The sequence below is a fragment of the Hypomesus transpacificus genome, chromosome 11 (assembly GCF_021917145.1).
Source record: "Hypomesus transpacificus isolate Combined female chromosome 11, fHypTra1, whole genome shotgun sequence".
NCBI classification, from domain to species: Eukaryota; Metazoa; Chordata; class Actinopteri; order Osmeriformes; family Osmeridae; genus Hypomesus; species Hypomesus transpacificus.
The window spans coordinates 5092632-5109407 of NC_061070.1; the positions used below are offsets into that span (position 1 = coordinate 5092632).

Here is a 16776-nt window from a genome sequence, read left to right on the forward strand (position 1 = left end):
CGCGGCATCAACAACACAGCTGACAGGGGAGGCTCTCCCTGTCAATACACATGCTAGAAAGAGTGTAATCCATGTTGAACATGCAAAAACTATAATCAAATCTGAGATTTCTCAACGACAATCAGGTGAAAGAGCCAAATGTATTGAGTTAGATTAGTTTCATAATTCAAACAAACAAACGCAACAACGATACAAACAAACTTAACACGATTCATAAATACATAACACGATTCAAACAAACAAATGTAACACGATTCAAACAAACGTAACACGATTCACAAATGTATTTCGTGATTCACAAATGTAACGCGATTCACAAATAAATGACCCTATTACATTCGTTTGCAACCTGACAAACACAAGTTACAAATCCCTGCATTCGTTGGTGTGAATCCCTGCATTCGTTGGTGTGAATCCCTGCATTCGTTGGTGTGGATTTTTGGAACTTTCCTGACGCGCTTAGATTCACAAATGCATTTTTTCTAAAAGATATCCTCTGCATCAGATGTCTCCAATTTTAGCCAATCACCGGAGAATGTCTAATATGGGTAGACGTGCTCTGCGTTGTCTTAGGAAACACGGAAAATGACTAAACATGAATCCTGCCATTCTCAACAATATTCAATCACGTATGATCATCGGTTTAATAAAATTAACAAGCAACATTTCACCTACATGCTACCAGACGACATTGCTCGTGATCTGAAGGAGACGATGTCCGTCATTATGGCAGGTTGTTGAAGACCACATAGACACGTTAATGTGATTAATGTAATGCGACGCTTCGCGTCGGGGTGTTGTTTGCCCTGTCGGGACTTATTTTCCCGATAATGACCGGCGTTCTATACATTATCCCTTACATGTTTGTTGAGTTTTGGCACTTTTCAGTTAGAATTCGCCATGTTACAGAACCAGACAAGACTTTGCGGACGGTCCGCACATTCTCACGTCTGCTCAAAAGTTTGCGTGACGGCCCGCACATTCTCACGTCAAGTACATTTTTATACATCCCACCGTGTGCGTGGAAACCAGTGTCAGTGGCGAAAATCTGCTATCAACTTTGGGGGGGACAATTATATGACATTTTCTCAAGGGCAATTTCTGAGGGGGACACCAAAATGATTGCTGTAACACAGCCTACATCGTAATATGTTAAATGTATATTGAGGAACCATAATCCTAATACTCCTGGATAATTTATAGTGAGTAACTGAAGGGTTGTCTCAACTTGTTCAAATGTAGTTATAGTAGTGTTTCTTATCAGCCAAGTGAATGCAGGTGTACAGTATTTACAACCAGCAATACCAAGAAAGGCCAGTATGTATGTACACTGTATGGGTGCAGTTTATGTAATTACAATGGGCATGGTGCAGTCTCTTCTAAAATAATCTCAATTGAACCATCATAAAGTCAGGGAAAATCTTGAAACCAATTCTCTTGAAGTGTCAACACTTTGTTGGCAAGAGTATGCGGTTCTATACATTGTGGGTGTGGCTGATATGGTTCTGTGCCACCACTGAGGTGACTAGACAGTGCTCTGCCACTGTCTCCTATACTGGTGCTGCTGGCAAAAAGGTTGACCCCTGGTCCTGCCATGGCTGTGACCACTGTCATCTGAAGTTTCTCCCTGGCTCTTTCCCTTTCACCACCCTCACTGACTCACAGTCTGTCTCCTAGAAAAGACATAAGGTGTTTGCCATCCTCCTAACTACCGGTACCCAATACTACACAATTAATCACAACAACAATACATGCCTCAAACTAATCTTGGTTCAGTCACCAGTTTAAGTAGAGAGTGGGGGTATCCATGGCACTGTCCAATTATGTGCCTATTTTACAAGTCAAGAAGAGAACCTGTCATGTTGCCAAACAAGAGACTCAACAAACTTACCTGAGACCCCCTGTCTCTGCCAGTCTGTTCCTGCCTACCTGCAGCTCTATTGTCTTTGTCATCTGGTGCCTCCTCTGCCTAATGGCATCATTATGAAACATTCACTTAGCACATTTCACATCATTCTTATGAACATTTTATCAACAAGTCTTTGAGATTAGGCCACTAGGGTTCTTTCTTTGTGTTTTGGTGTCCTGAAAAGCTCTGATGTCCATCTTTCTTTTTTCTGCAATTTTTCTACCATGCTGGCCGCACACACAATGTGCATGTTATTTACAGTAGGAGATGGGCTTCTATTATTTATTACCATTCTTCTAGAATAGGCTTCGATCTACCAGGTAGCTAGACAGTTAGGAAAGGTGAAACAGATTGCATTGACAAGGATTGACAGATGTATGAGTTCACCCTTTACACAACGCAAACTGCAACCTTTTGTCAAATTAATATAATTGATGTTTTGGTTTTATATTGGCTGGCTTCCCAGAATAGCTGAATTTGCAGAGCTAGCGAGCCTGGGCCCCAATTCCATTTGTGTGGTATTTGCCATCATCTTTACTATCGCCAGTTTACTCCAGATCGGCACACAGGTGCTTCAAAGTCCCTAGAGACGATTTAGCTTTTGCAACAAGACCATTTAAGATAATTATGACAGTGGTAGAATATAGTATAGTTATGTTCAGTATCGCTAACCATGGCAAATGGATTTCGAAGAACTAAAATATCGGTGCTAGCCTGACGTTGTCATACTCATAATTCTAGTCAGAATATGAGTCTGTAAACTCTCCATTGGGCTGTGACTACGGGGCGTGTTTTAACCGAACTCGTAAAACAAATGCGTCTTCGCTCAATTGGATAGACCTACAACCAATCAGAGCAACGTAATATGTTGTTTGTTGAAAACAAATTCAACCCAAGCGCTCTTTCGTGACGTTGTTGATTACGTTACTATTGATCATCTGTCCATCATCGTATAAAGCCCGCCCTGGCAATTTCATTGGTCCTTCCCGATTCTGGTTTTCTGTAGTTGGTCCCGAACGAATCACCCACGTCACAAAAGAGCGCTTAAGTTGAATTTGTTTTGAACAAACATGGCTACCGCTGGAGATCTGGGATGTTATGATTCTGCCATCGAGTCTGTTTTAGAAGACATCGACAGCGCATTAATTTTGAAAGAGGAACAGAGAGACGCAATCAAGGCATTTGTCGATGGAAAATATGTTTTTGCCGTCCTTCCTACGGGATTCGGTAAAAGTTTAATTTATCAGCTGGTCGAGAAAAAGATGGGACACAATGAAAACCCAGTGGCCATTGTGGTTTCTCCTTTTCTTTTGTGGAGTTGTAATCCTAAACGTAGAACTTGTTCGTATATGCATTGCCCTTTATTGTTTCGCTCAAAAAGGTTGACCGTGTGAACAAGTACTCCCCCTACCCTTAAATTAATTTTACAACACCGGCAAAAACCGTTTGTATTCATTCTTCAACCATACTTCAAGTCTGCTTGTAGTTTAGTTCTGTTGACAACAACTATGCGGCGCTTAACATAGTTCACATACTCTGTTGCTCTGATTGGTTGTAGATCTATCCAATTAAGCGAAGAGGCATTTGTTTTCCAGGCTCGTTTGAAACACGCCCCGTAGTCAAAGCCCAACGGAGAGTTCTCAGACTCATATTCTGACTAGAATTATGAGTATGACAACGTCAGGCTACAATACGAGACCCTCCAGACCCAACTTCCCGACCAATTTTTTTGGGGGCGGGGAGAAGTTGGGCAGGCAGCCAGGCTATATCCGTGCTGATCTTGGATTAAATTGACAATAGAAAAGTTTCCATCTTTTGACAACGCCAAATGGAATAGGTGCTAGCTAATGTTTGTTCCATCGGTTTGTTTGCTAGCTATGCAAATGCAGCTAGCTTATAGTTTGTGTGAATCCTGCCAACATAGTGAAATCGCTATAGTGCGATTAACTGGATTCATTTCACGTTAGCTACGTGCATCTCAGATGGTAGACACTCAAGTCACCTTGTCAGATAAGGAACACAACTACTGCATTGCTAGCTTCTCGCTGACTCTAATTCAAACAGCTGGTGATGTTACTAAGCTAGCTAGCTAATATAGTGACCAATGCAGGGAAAATGGTGTAAGTTTTGAATCTTTTATTGTATTGAGTGGTAGAAATAAATTGTCAAACCAATCCTTTCTTACAACTACTTACTGGACATCAGCCACCATCCACACAAGCAGATACTGTCCGATTTTCACACATTAGTGATGTGTCGTTCGTGAACGATTCGTTCATTTTGAACGAATCCTTATAAGGACTCGGGAGTAACGAGTCCTCTCAACGAGTGATTCGTTCATTTCCTGACTTGGTCTTTCTACGAGTCTTTGGATCATTTTTCACGTGACCTGCATAGGCTCTGTAGCTAGAGGAAACGAACGATTCGTTCCTTTCCCGACTCGGTCTTTCTACGAGTCTTTGGATCAGTTTTCACGTGACCTGTATAGGCTGTAGCAAGAGGAAACAAACGATTCGTTCCTTTCCCGACTCGGTCTTTCTACGAGTCTTTCGATCATTTTTCACGTGACCTGCATAGGCTCTGTAGCTAGAGGAAACGAATGATTAGTTCCTTCCCCGACTCGGTCTTTCTACGAATCTTTGGATCCTTTTTTCACGTGACCCGCATTTTATTTTTTAGCAGAGGAAACAGTTTCCTTATTCCCTTTCGCGTGGCCGCTGTTAAGTAAGACGTGAATGAATGATATTCGCTCAAGTCATCATACTGACTGGTTTTGTTATTTTCACTTTATATTTACACTTACAGTTTAGTGCAGTGTAATTGTTTGACGTGATAATTAAATGCTAGTGTGATAATACATGACCAAATCATACAAACTCATGATACATTATTTTAATGCAGGAATTTATTTTGAAATAGTATTTGCTGGTGCACATGTCATGCACTAACCTACAGTGGACGTATAGGGGCTATACGTCCTTTGCAGTGGACGTATAGCCCCCAACCCCCCCCCCCCCCCCCCCCCCCCCCCCCCTGAAATGAACAAATGACTCAAAAAAAGATTCGTTCATTTTACTGAACGAGATTCATAGAACCGAATCAGTAAAAAGAACCGAACTTCCCATCACTATCACACATGCACCTGCATCACTGCTGAGGGCTGGGGCTGTGGATCAAACCATTGTCGGACCAAGGGCGGGGTTCGCAATCATTTTAAACTTTAAAAAGTGCCATTGTGTCCATAATCAGCAAATCGCTTTCATTGCATATTATTAATGTTATTGAAATTACATAGTTATGTTTACAGTGATTTATTGGGGGGGACAAATCATATTTTTCCCCGGATTGGGGGGGCCCTGTCCCCCCCGGGATTTCCGCCCATGACCAGTGTACGCAAGCTTTTCGTGCGTACGCAACGTTTATACATGAGGCCCCTGGAGCATTTCTTATGTCTACTGGGTACGTATGATGTTCATGAGTGCAGGAAGGCATTATTCATTTTCAACAGAAGATATGGCACGATCAACTCAGATAGTAGTTTTTTTCTTTTAGTTGCATATGTATTGCAGTGATGTATTACATTCAAAATGAGAAAAACAACGGAGACACGGTAATGTTCTGTTGTTATCTTGTGCAGTACTTATCTTTCAACATAAACTATTGCTACAACAATAGCAATAACAGCTTAAACAAAAATGCCATGTACATGTCATTTACCGATATACAGAATGGATAAAGCTATCATTGCAAGAGGTTCTGAACTATAGCTCACCTGAGTTATGCATTTACAATGCAAATATTTAATGTGCACTTGTTAAGACAATAATGCCATACTTATGGGATTATACTTAAATACAGTGCCCTCCAAAAGTATTGGAACAGTGAGGCGAATTCCTTTATTTTTGCTGTAGACTGAAAACATTTGGGCTTGACATCAAATAATGAACGTGAGACCAGAGATCAACGTTTCAGCTTTTATTTCCAGGTATTTACATCAGGATCTGATGCACAACTAAGAAAATATCACATTTTGTTTGAATCCACCCATTTGTCATGTGAGCAAAAGTATTGGAACAGATATACTTAAAACATATTTAAGTGAATAAGACTTAATATTTAGTTGCAAATCCTTTGCTTTCAATAACTGCAGCAAGTCTGTGACCCATTGACGTCACCAAACTTTTGCATTCTTCCTTTTTGATGCTTTCCCAGGCTTTCACTGCAGCCTCTTTCAGTTGTTGTTTGTTTTGTGGGGTTCCTCCCTTCAGTCTCCTCTTAAGCAGGTAAAATGCATGCTCTATAGGGTTTAAGTCTGGAGATTGACTTGGCCAGTCTAATACCTTCCATTTCTTGCCCCTGATGAACTCCTTTGTTGTTTTGGCAGTGTGTTTTGGGTCGTTATCTTGCTGCATGATGAAGGCTCTGCCAATCAGTTTGGTTGCATCTTTCCTTAAATTGGCAGACAAAATGTTTCTGTAGACTTCCGAGTTCATTTTGCTGCTGCCATCATGTGTTACATCCTCAATGAAGATTAATGAGCCCGTCCCAGAAGAAGCCATGCAAGCCCAAGCCATGACATTACCTCCACCGTGTTTCACAGATGAGCTTGTGTGTTTGGGATCATGAGCAGTTCCTTTCTTTCTCCAAACTTTAACCTTTCCATCACTTTGGTAAAAGTTAATCTTTGTCTCATCAGTCCATAAAACTTTTTCCCAGAATTTTTGAGGTTCATCTCTGTACTTTTTGGCAAATTCCAGCCTGGCCTTCCTATTCTTCTTGCTAATGAGTGGTTTGCATCTTCTGGTGTAGCCCTTGTACTTTTGTTCATGAAGTCTTCTGCGAACAGTAGATAGTGATACCTTCACTCCTGCCATCTGGAGGTTGTTGCTGATCTCACTAACAGTTGTTTTAGGGTCTTTCTTTACAGCTCTCACAATGTTTCTGTCATCAACTGCTGATGTTTTCCTTGGTCTACCTGTTCGACGTCTGTTACTTAGTACACCAGTAGTTTTCTTCTTCTTCAGGACATTCCAAATGGTTGTACTGGCTATGGCCAATGTTTCTGCAATGGCTCTGATTGATTTTCCATCTTCTCTAAGACTCACAATTGCTTGTTTTTCACCCAAAGACAGCGCTCTGGTTTTCATGTTGTTTTCACCTCTGAATACAGTCTGCATAGACAAAACCTATCTTACCCAATCTGAACCTGAGTGTAGACATTCAGTGGTATTTATTGATTGAATAATGTATGTAATAGGACACACCTGGGCAACAAAACACACCTGTCAGTCACATGTTCCAATACTTTTGCTCACGTGACAAATGGGTGGGTTCGAACAAAAAGGTGATATTTTCTAATTTGTGCATCAGATCCTGATGTAAATACCTGGAAATAAAAGCTGAAACGTTGATCTCTGGTTTCACATTCATCGTTTGATGTCAAGCCCAAATGTTTTCAGTCTACAGCAAAAATAAAGGAATTGGCCTCACTGTTCCAATACTTTTGGAGGGCACTGTATATTAACTGGCATGTCTGTGTATATAGAGTTACTATTTTTTAACTTTTTCTTCCTAACTAACAACCATAGATTTTAAAACCACAGTCAGCAATATGTCCTTTGATTAATAATGAATTCTATTGAAATTCAATATGGAAATTCAGTAATAATAATAATAATGTATAGGTATTTGACCTAGAAGACCTAATCAAGACTAGTTCAAGTGCCATACCTTAATATAATCAAACATATACGTTCAAGTACTTTCAAACCTCAAATACTGTTGTTGTCATGTAATATTCTGTTTGCATATGAACATGGCATACATTTCTACATTAAAACTGTGTTTAAACAGGGTTTTCTATTGAAGGTATCCTACTGTCTATTGTTGAACTAACCTTTGATTCAATATGAATGAAAACTAGTGTGCAAAATATTGCAGGATTCCCTCTAAAGATAAACATGGCTATGGCTTTTTTTGTCTTTTGTGAATCTATTAGACTAGAATATACTAGATATATCCTGTCGAGAAATCCTACATCACCCCTAGTGATAATACACTATAATAGACTGTAATGACCATGGGATTACTCAAGCTACTTCAGTCCGCCCTCAGTTTCCTGTGTGTAATTGTTTCTATGGTGGAAACTCCATTTGCATGTCTATTTGTAGGAGAAGCAGACCTGTTCTGGTATTCCTTCTTCTTTAGTGACACACTACGCTTCTTGTACGTCTGAAACCACACACACACCACACAGGTTCAGGCAAGCAAAAGCAAAACACTGATGAGTCTCCTCTCATTTGTGATTTGTAAGAGACTTTAGCATTTGCTCACCTCGATATAGAAGTTTGAGAAGAGTATGATCAGAGTGACCATGTAGCCCATCTGGAAGTACAGCCAGCGGATTGGGAACCCACAGGGCCATACTACTGCACAGGCCGTCTGGGTTACGGTTAAAAAGAACTGGACCTTGAGGGAAAAACACAGTTGGTAGTAAATGAATTATTTGTTTTACACGCAAACACATACACAAGTATGCATAAATAAGTACCATTGATCCAATGCTTAAAAACCTTAAATGGATAGAGAAGGAAATATTTATTTAATTCAGCGTTAATGGATGAAGCTGTGCTTAAAAGCTAAAAGAAAATGGTCTGGCCAAAGTATACATTGTTTGTAAGTCTGTAAGAACATATGTGTGTTGAAATTGAGATTTAGAACCATGAAGAATTGACATCTACTATAGGAAACTGTTAAGGAAAGCAGAACCAAGAATTCCAAAATTCGTTTTGGTTCAATAAATGGCCAATATATTTGAAGTTATATGTACAGGTTTGTACCGCCATGACACTGCATACAAATCGCACCTAATCCCAATAACACCTATCGTCCACAGATCATTTTTTTTTTATCTTGCAGTACTCTCGTAGTTTGTAATGGTTTCTATTTGAGAAGTAAAACTCACCAGCTGGCCCTGAGTGATGTATCTCTTCCACCAGAGGAATGGCCTCAAGTCCGGAATAGAGGACAGCCCATAGTAGGAATACATCAGGACGTGAATGAAGCTGTTCAGACAGGCACCAAAGTACGCTGGGAATGACAGAGGTCAACAGGAGAGTCAGTGCCAGTGTCAAAATAATATGTTGTTGGTGATTCTGGAGATGACTGATATTTTGTTCCATACCACCAGTCTATCTAACAACTGCCTTCAAGAAGACATTAAGTTGTATTCAAGATATTAAAAAGTAGTGATGACACCTTGGTAGCACAAACAGCTACTGAGGTTTTTTCCAGTTACCCTGTCAGGCCCTGAGGGTTACAAAGAAAATGCTGAAGCTAGGCCTCACAAGAAAGCAATTACGGCAAGGTGAGAGAATATAAACAAGAAACTCTTCAAGACAAACATACTGTGAAATCAAAGAATGCTAAAGCATTGTCTGGAAATACTGTACTGCAGCTTTATAACCTACTAGTTTCCATGGCTCCTTTAAATTAATAATAGAGACTACTTTTAAACTTTAGTTTATATTACATAAAAAAAACCTCCTTTCCAGTCTCAGTGGGTCTGGCTTTAGTGGATCAAAGTTATTCATCTGGTATAGCCAGCCACTGTTTGTTTGTGGACTCAGAAGGGGAGTTGTTTTGAAGACCAAGTCCAGCCATCACTGTGGTGTCTAATGGTGCAGTTGGGGTATAAACACTCACAGTGACCACAGGGCACCCAGTTCATAACGAACCACCAGATGTTGAGCATGCTGGCATGGTGGTAGATGTGCAGGAATGTGATCTGATGGTTGTTCTTTCGGAGGATGAAGAAGAAGGTGTCCATGAACTCGATGAGTTTGGAGAAGTAGTACCACCAGAGAACATTCATGACCTGAAAGGATGAGAAAAAAGGACACAAAGATACAGATTAGCTGAAACACTCATCAATGAAACAATCATTATTCCCCATAAAAGGTCACATCTCAATATGAATTAAGTAACACTTGTCTGTAACATAACGCTCTTGATGTTTCAGTTAAAATAAATACCACATTTGTAGAAGTTTTAATCACAGGAGAACAGTGAATGAGCGGGTGTCCTTATCGTCCAATGTTGCCCCAGAACATAAAAACAAGTCACCATGATGACAGCACAGATTAAATAGAGGCTTATGCACCAGGATTTGCAGGTACTGGCTGTCATAAATTGCATCAGTGGAGTTTACAGTGATTTTGTTCTGAAGTTAATAATCTGTAAAGATAAACCAAGCCCGCAATAAAAATTTGGTAAAAACTGTATTACAACCAGAATCAAAGAAGTCCAGTTTGAGTAACTTACCTTGTTATCTGCTTCTCCAGCACTGTGTGAGTCTTGGCAGTAGAAATTGTAGCTACCTTGCCATACAGCAGTCACCAACTGAGGACAAACAAGGTGAATTAGGCAAGGGTGAATCTCTTTCTCGCCCCCTCCATCCACACACACACTCACAGCCCTACCTCACACTACATATTTGTTACATTACCCTTTACTCCACGAAGCATCATAGCATCATAGCACCTTCAATTTACTCAGAGATATTTATTTGATAGTTTTGTCCACTAGAGGCTTAGAGTTTGTAATTTTAAATCAATACTTTTAGGGCCTTGTTTTTGTGTCTTAAGACGCTCCTTCACAATCCTGAATTCCAGTCACAAGTCAATTGGAGCTGTATTAAATAGTCATCCTGCATTGTTAATTGTTGTGAAGCACCGTCAGTATTTCATTCCGACCACTGATGCCGCAATATTTCAATGGAGTCCTTGTTCATACAATCAAATTTGGGAAGAAAATAGCTCTGCTTTTATTGGCCATAGCAGATATATAAGCCTTCTATCTAATTTACTAAAATTGTGTCATATGGTTGCTGAGTTCTGTTTGCACCTGGGGAAAAATCATGGTCAAGGTCCCCCATCTTGAATTTAACATAATTCCCAAATCTGTTGTTTTGATATAAATCAGTGCATACACATCCCCAACTGTTTGTGAATGTTTGGACCAGGATTGGACATCTTCTGGAACAGGATGTGAAAACGGGGCCTTTCCAGAGCTAATTATTCTGATGATTTAGAGGTATTCAGGGGGATTATCCTCTGGTTGTAAAAGCAGGGGGGCCCTGTGCATGGGCAGGACAGGGGAGGATATGGAGAGTAGGGCCAGCCAGGCCCTGGCAGATGTGCTCCGCTACTCAACTGTGTAATCCCTTGCAGAGGACAAATCAAACATAACAGTCTCTATGAAAAGTAGTGCACCTGAATACAGCAGAAATCCCATTGTTTTATTATATATATTAATCTGTGTTAGGCTTTAACAATAAGTGTTATTCAAGCTGTTTTGTTATTATCAATTTATGCTGCTGACAAGTGTAATGGAATTTTAGGATGTATGTACAATTAATGTGTTTTAAATGTGGTTCATTGATAAGAAACATGCTGGAACATCAACTTCTGTTGTCTGCAGGAAGGGGAGATAATTAAGTTGAGTTTGTAGAAGATGGAGAGGTTGTAAAGTGTTAGCAATTGTTGGGGGATTGTTTATAGTAGGTCAGATGGTTATCTGTATTAACTATTTCTGAGGGTGATGACCCCACAAAGGACAGTTGACCGTTTTGGATGGTCAACTTCTGGAGTTTTATGACTGCCTGACTTGGAGAGACTTCCAGTTTGGGTGTTTTATTTCCTGGGGGGAAGAACATTTGGGACAGTGGGTCTTAAGGAATGTTGTTTAAACTCTGATTGTACGGAATGATTGTATTCTTTTAGGGAGTGAGCCAATGACAGAAGAGACATGGGACAGCTGCATGTCTGTATTGTGATTGTGGATGGACCAATGACCGTTGAGAACTGTGTGCTACAAAATGGTCTATTGAAGGATGTTCTTGGGAGTCCAGGACCAACAGCTGGGTAGTGCTGGTGTCTACTGGATTCTCCGGTTCCATTCTAGAATGCTAGATGGAGCTGTATGGACATCAGAACCGGTGATACGCTGTTTGGGCGCGTGCTACTTCTGATCCCATCTGATACATGTCCAGATGGTTTTGTGTTATTGTCTTATGTTTGTGTGACAATGTTGGTTTCATTTGTATCAATTTATTATGTTGGTGTAGATTTTTATTATGTATACGTCATACTTCAAATAAACATGAACTTTATACTTCACTCAACTTCAGCTTAACAAGTGATTCTCTTAAAAACTTGTGACTGTTTTAATCCATTGTCTTTTCAGTTTCTCAACTACTACAAAATTGGGAGATGTCAGGGATGTAAATTCTGGCTTAAACAATGCTGATTCGAGATGTTTGTAAAGACTCAAACCCTGCCTGCATATCCAGCAAATAAATAGTTTCTAGTTGGCCTAAGAGCCAGAACATTCTAATTCCTATTAACTAACCAAGTTGCGTAGAAAAACAAAGATCTATGTTTAAATAAAATGATAGCCTTATATTAATGCTAGCCTGTATTTACTGCAACAAATACAATCAGGCCAGCCAGGAACACATTCTTTAATCTTCATTCTTCCATTTTTCAAATGCCCCAATTAAGCTAACCTTTCATATTACAAGCTGTTTTCCATGTGCCCTGGACAGGTGACAAGCGATGGCTTTGTACTTTGATTAAAGGCAAAGAAGAGTTTACTTTGTGGCAAGGGCAATGTCACACACAGGTCAGAGAATCACACTGAGAAAGCACAGCCAATCCAATGAAAGGTTACACAATACAGTTGTGAGGAGATGAGTCAATTTAGTCACAGATTGTAAATGACTCAACATTATATACATCCTGGTACTTTAGAAGAAGAGAATATCCTGTCAATGAAAAGCTATCCCATTCGATTTCAGAAGTACCTGCTACATGATTACTAATGATTGTAAAAAGAAAAGTAGAGATCAGGCATTTATTTTTTACACCTGCACTACTGTAGTGCCCTCAATAGACTACCCCTCCACCACACCCAACCACCTAGCAGAAAACAGGTGGACCCTGTTTTTAAAATATACAACTAATGCACTGCTGTCAAAAGGCTGAGACAAATAAAATAGAAAACATTAAATAAACCCTTTCAAAAATATAAACTACTGATATCTAAAACTATTTTAACAGTAAGAACAACAATAGAGGTCTTGAGCTCTCGCCTGCTGATTACTGTGCAAAAAAAAGTATGAGGGATTTGACAGTTGACACAATGATTCTGTTAGACTACAGCTGTTCCCTACCCACTCCCCAATAGCATTGTGTATCTACCAGGCTGGCTTTCGGTGCAAGACGCCAGCAGCCAATGCTGGTTGGTGTCTAATCTGAAAAAGATGATCCCATTCCTCATATAATTATACAGCACAATAAACAAATCTGCTGATCAGCTTTGCATCATCACTTTTCTATCAATCAAGTCATGGCCAGCACATGGTATTTTCAGCACACAGTATTTTTACAGTGACTCACACTGATCCAGGATCAGGGTCCAGCCTGATCAAAATGATATCCAAAATGTCCAACTGATTCCAGACCAACCCTCATACTCTGAGATGGTCTGACAACAAAAATGAGATTAAGTTAAAGTGCGTTAAAAACTTTGAGCATTGGCTTGGGTCTGTCTGCGGTGTACTTGAGTATGCCTTGGGTATGCCTGCCTGCAGAGTTTGATTTTTGGGGCCCCTCTTTGATTCCATTGTGCTTTGCCCTTACAGCGTTTGCACAAAGTAATTGAAAAATTCAATGGCTCAGGCAAGTGTGATCAGATGAATAGAAAGAAGAAAGAATGAATTATTATGATGTTGTTTCAAACCTCATAGAACATGTAGAAGGAGAGGACGGTGAGTCCCAGATTGTAGCCCACCATGACGCCCCTGCAGGAGTACGGCTGCCTGTGGCTCATGAATTTGGGCCCCATCCACACGATCAGCAGGTACATGACAGTCAGTGCAAAGGTTGGAGTATAGCTGTCCAGTAACAACCATCCCCGCACCCTCTCATCTGAAAAAAAAGACAGAGAGAAAGAGAGTGAGTGGGAAACAGAAAGAAAAAGAGCACAGTGGAATATAGATGGATAATTCCCTCTACTTTTTCGCACATATTTACAGTAGCTAGATTGCAGTAGGTCTACTAGAGAGAGAGGAATATCCAGTGGCCACATTGAAGGTATGTTTTGGATATCATACATTACAGAGACAAGGAAAAGCAGCGGGGTGTTTGCTTAACTCCGAGAAAGGTTGTGTTCGAATCAGAGAGGTGCAAAAATCACCGGAGCATTCCACTGCACAGGCATATGTAACCTGAGGCTGCTGTGAAGCAAGTTGATGCTTCACTGAAGACAACTATATATGTATATAGTTATTTTGTATAATCTATATATGATATATGTATGTAGGGATTGCAGCTCCATATATACAGTATATGTATATATATATATACATATACTGTAAATGGAGTGTATGCATATATATACATACGCATATATATATGCGAATGTATATGCGTATGTATATATATGTGTATGCATATATATATGAGTATATGCATATACTCCATATATATATACACACACAATCCCTAGAAACGTATATTCAGATACACTGTATGGTGCAGTATGTGTGCCATAACATTAACTAAATAAGAAGACGTAAAAGTAATTTTACAGTGCAGTATACTCTACAGTACAACAATGAACTTAGATAGATCATCATTCATATACATACCCCTGGGACCCATCCATGAGTCTATATACGTATTTACTTTATGATTGATTGTCTCCATCTCTGACCTGAGCAGACAAATGAGAGGTTTGAGAATCCGAAGAGACAGATTGCTTTTTATGTCAAGTACTTTGAACCTTGTCACAGAAATATGAGGTCATTTATATCACTTTATATATCTATTTAGTGTCATCTGATATCAGCGTAGACCTTATTAAATAGGAATGCTAACAGTAGCAATGGACATACAGCACTCAACACAAAAAGCTTTAACTTACAAAATTAAAAAACCCATCTTGCAGCTCGTTACCTCAATGGTCCAGAGTTCAACTGTTATACTGCTGAAAATATATGGTCACTACAGTGCCACATCTTTAGTATGATGGAGACTGTCAGTTTGAGAATGTTTACAATATTTGTAGGCTAGGCCTATGTCCATTTTAACACATGCACTGATCCAAAGATCTGTCTGTCTGTCTGATCAGATTTCACAAAATCATACTGGGCAATTTTTTTTTACCTTGAACTTAAATGACTTAACATTTTTGTGACTGACTGCCCATCGAAAGTGGGCTGAAAGTGGGCTATATGTGGGCTATATGTTGATGATTAACAAAAAACATAAGTTCAAGTCTAGCGTTTGTAAAGGTACAGATCCAGGGAAAACGAATCAGGTGAGGATCAACTCTTTGACATTGAAACGGCGAAAAGTTACTGGTGAGTGAGGTGAGACAAAAAACTCCACATTGCAACTAAGGCAAGTCGGCCATGGTGCACTATCTGTATCGGCTACCCGGACTGCGAGTCCATAATAGACTTTTGGCTAAACTTTTTAAAGCAATTATCAACGTTGGGTTCGCTTTCCTCTTCCGAAAAGTTACTGTGTATTGCAGGAAAGAAGCGTGTGAATGGTCTAGGGTGTAGCATAATCTAGTGGGTTGTTCATCGTTATTATTGAGTTTGGCTACAGTCATGGTATTATGATGAAAAGTGGGAGTACAATGGTCGACTTTTAGTTCAAATTAGTTTGTATGATAACCAAGAAATGTTATCACAGTTAAAAAACAAAAATTGAGCATAAACATCACCATCGTTTGCATCATAGAGGTCACCCGACTCAGCATCCTACTTTGCTGTGCGCTTTTTGGCTGCACAAGCGCAGCATTATGAATAAAAATACAAACCGAAGCGCAATTTAATCATACAAACCTTTGAGATACGTCAATAGTGAAAACATAAATCATATTCTTCATAATAACATCAGAAATATATAATTAAAATCGGTGCCTACCTTTAGAGGATGCGTAACCTTGGCTTCCCGTTTCCAGCACTAATGTGTAGCCTTGATGCCGGTGGAAATTGTGGGAGGAACGTTGGCATATGCCCTGCATGCGCGGTTAAAGTGACCCAACAGAGGTCTGAATCCAAAATTACCCCATGGCCATTATGCACAAAGTCTAATGTAGCCTCTTAGGGCTACTTTACACTATAGCCAACAACATTCTCCTATTTGAATCGTTCAGGTTTTTTTTTGATTCGTGCCCATTTGTCATACTTTAAAACAAACAAAAAATTAGATTAAGATCCTAAATGTAAAGACCGATTGAACCCTCTGAATTATAATTATGTCCATCACTATTCCAGTTTGTGTAGCCGAATAAAAACACAACAATTAAATACGTTTTTGAATAAAGCACCTTATGTGTCGTATCTATGGGGAGCATGAAGAAAATGGGAACTCTTCTTTTAATAGAGAATTACATTGTAAAATGTACCGTCGATCCATTTATATGACGTCATGTTTCAATGATCGATCTCATGTTTTAAATGGTGCTAGTTTCCTGAACCTATAGTAGCCTATGATTTAAACTAGATGGCGCTTTTAATTGTAGTTCGGCTATTTGACTTCTCGTCATGCGCCCTTATCTAGCATGACATCGTTAGGTTTTAACACGAGTTTACACACTTTTTAACCAAAAATAGGTAATGTTACTGATTTGTCTTACGGATGTGAAGTTTCTGTGAATTTTAGAGAAAGCGGAAAGGGCCGGGGTTTTCCAAACCAACCCTGATTCCTGTGGTAGCCTACAGTCATGAACTCTGAAGTGAAAACTGATGCACGATAGAACTCAGACAAAACCCTCGCACCCTCTGGTGG

At 39.7% G+C, this 16776-nt stretch overlaps 1 protein-coding gene across 2 annotated transcripts; it reads right to left on the reverse strand.

Moving 5' to 3' along the window:
• Positions 1 to 7382: 7382 nt before the first annotated feature.
• On the reverse strand, positions 7383 to 16665 carry elovl5 (ELOVL fatty acid elongase 5). Of its 2 annotated transcripts, XM_047029667.1 has the most exons (8): positions 15910 to 15995; positions 14622 to 14686; positions 13712 to 13899; positions 10232 to 10309; positions 9614 to 9785; positions 8874 to 8998; positions 8243 to 8377; positions 7383 to 8140 (listed from the first exon to the last, which is right to left on the reverse strand). In XM_047029667.1, the coding sequence occupies exons 2-8, from the start codon at positions 14677 to 14679 to the stop codon at positions 8009 to 8011; spliced, it is 888 nt and encodes a 295-aa protein (XP_046885623.1). In that variant the 5' UTR covers positions 14680 to 14686; positions 15910 to 15995; the 3' UTR covers positions 7383 to 8008. The 2 variants fall into 2 exon arrangements, with proteins under 2 accessions (XP_046885623.1, XP_046885622.1); XM_047029666.1 differs by lacking the exon at positions 14622 to 14686 and having other exon boundaries at positions 15910 to 16665.
• Positions 16666 to 16776: the final 111 nt, after the last annotated feature.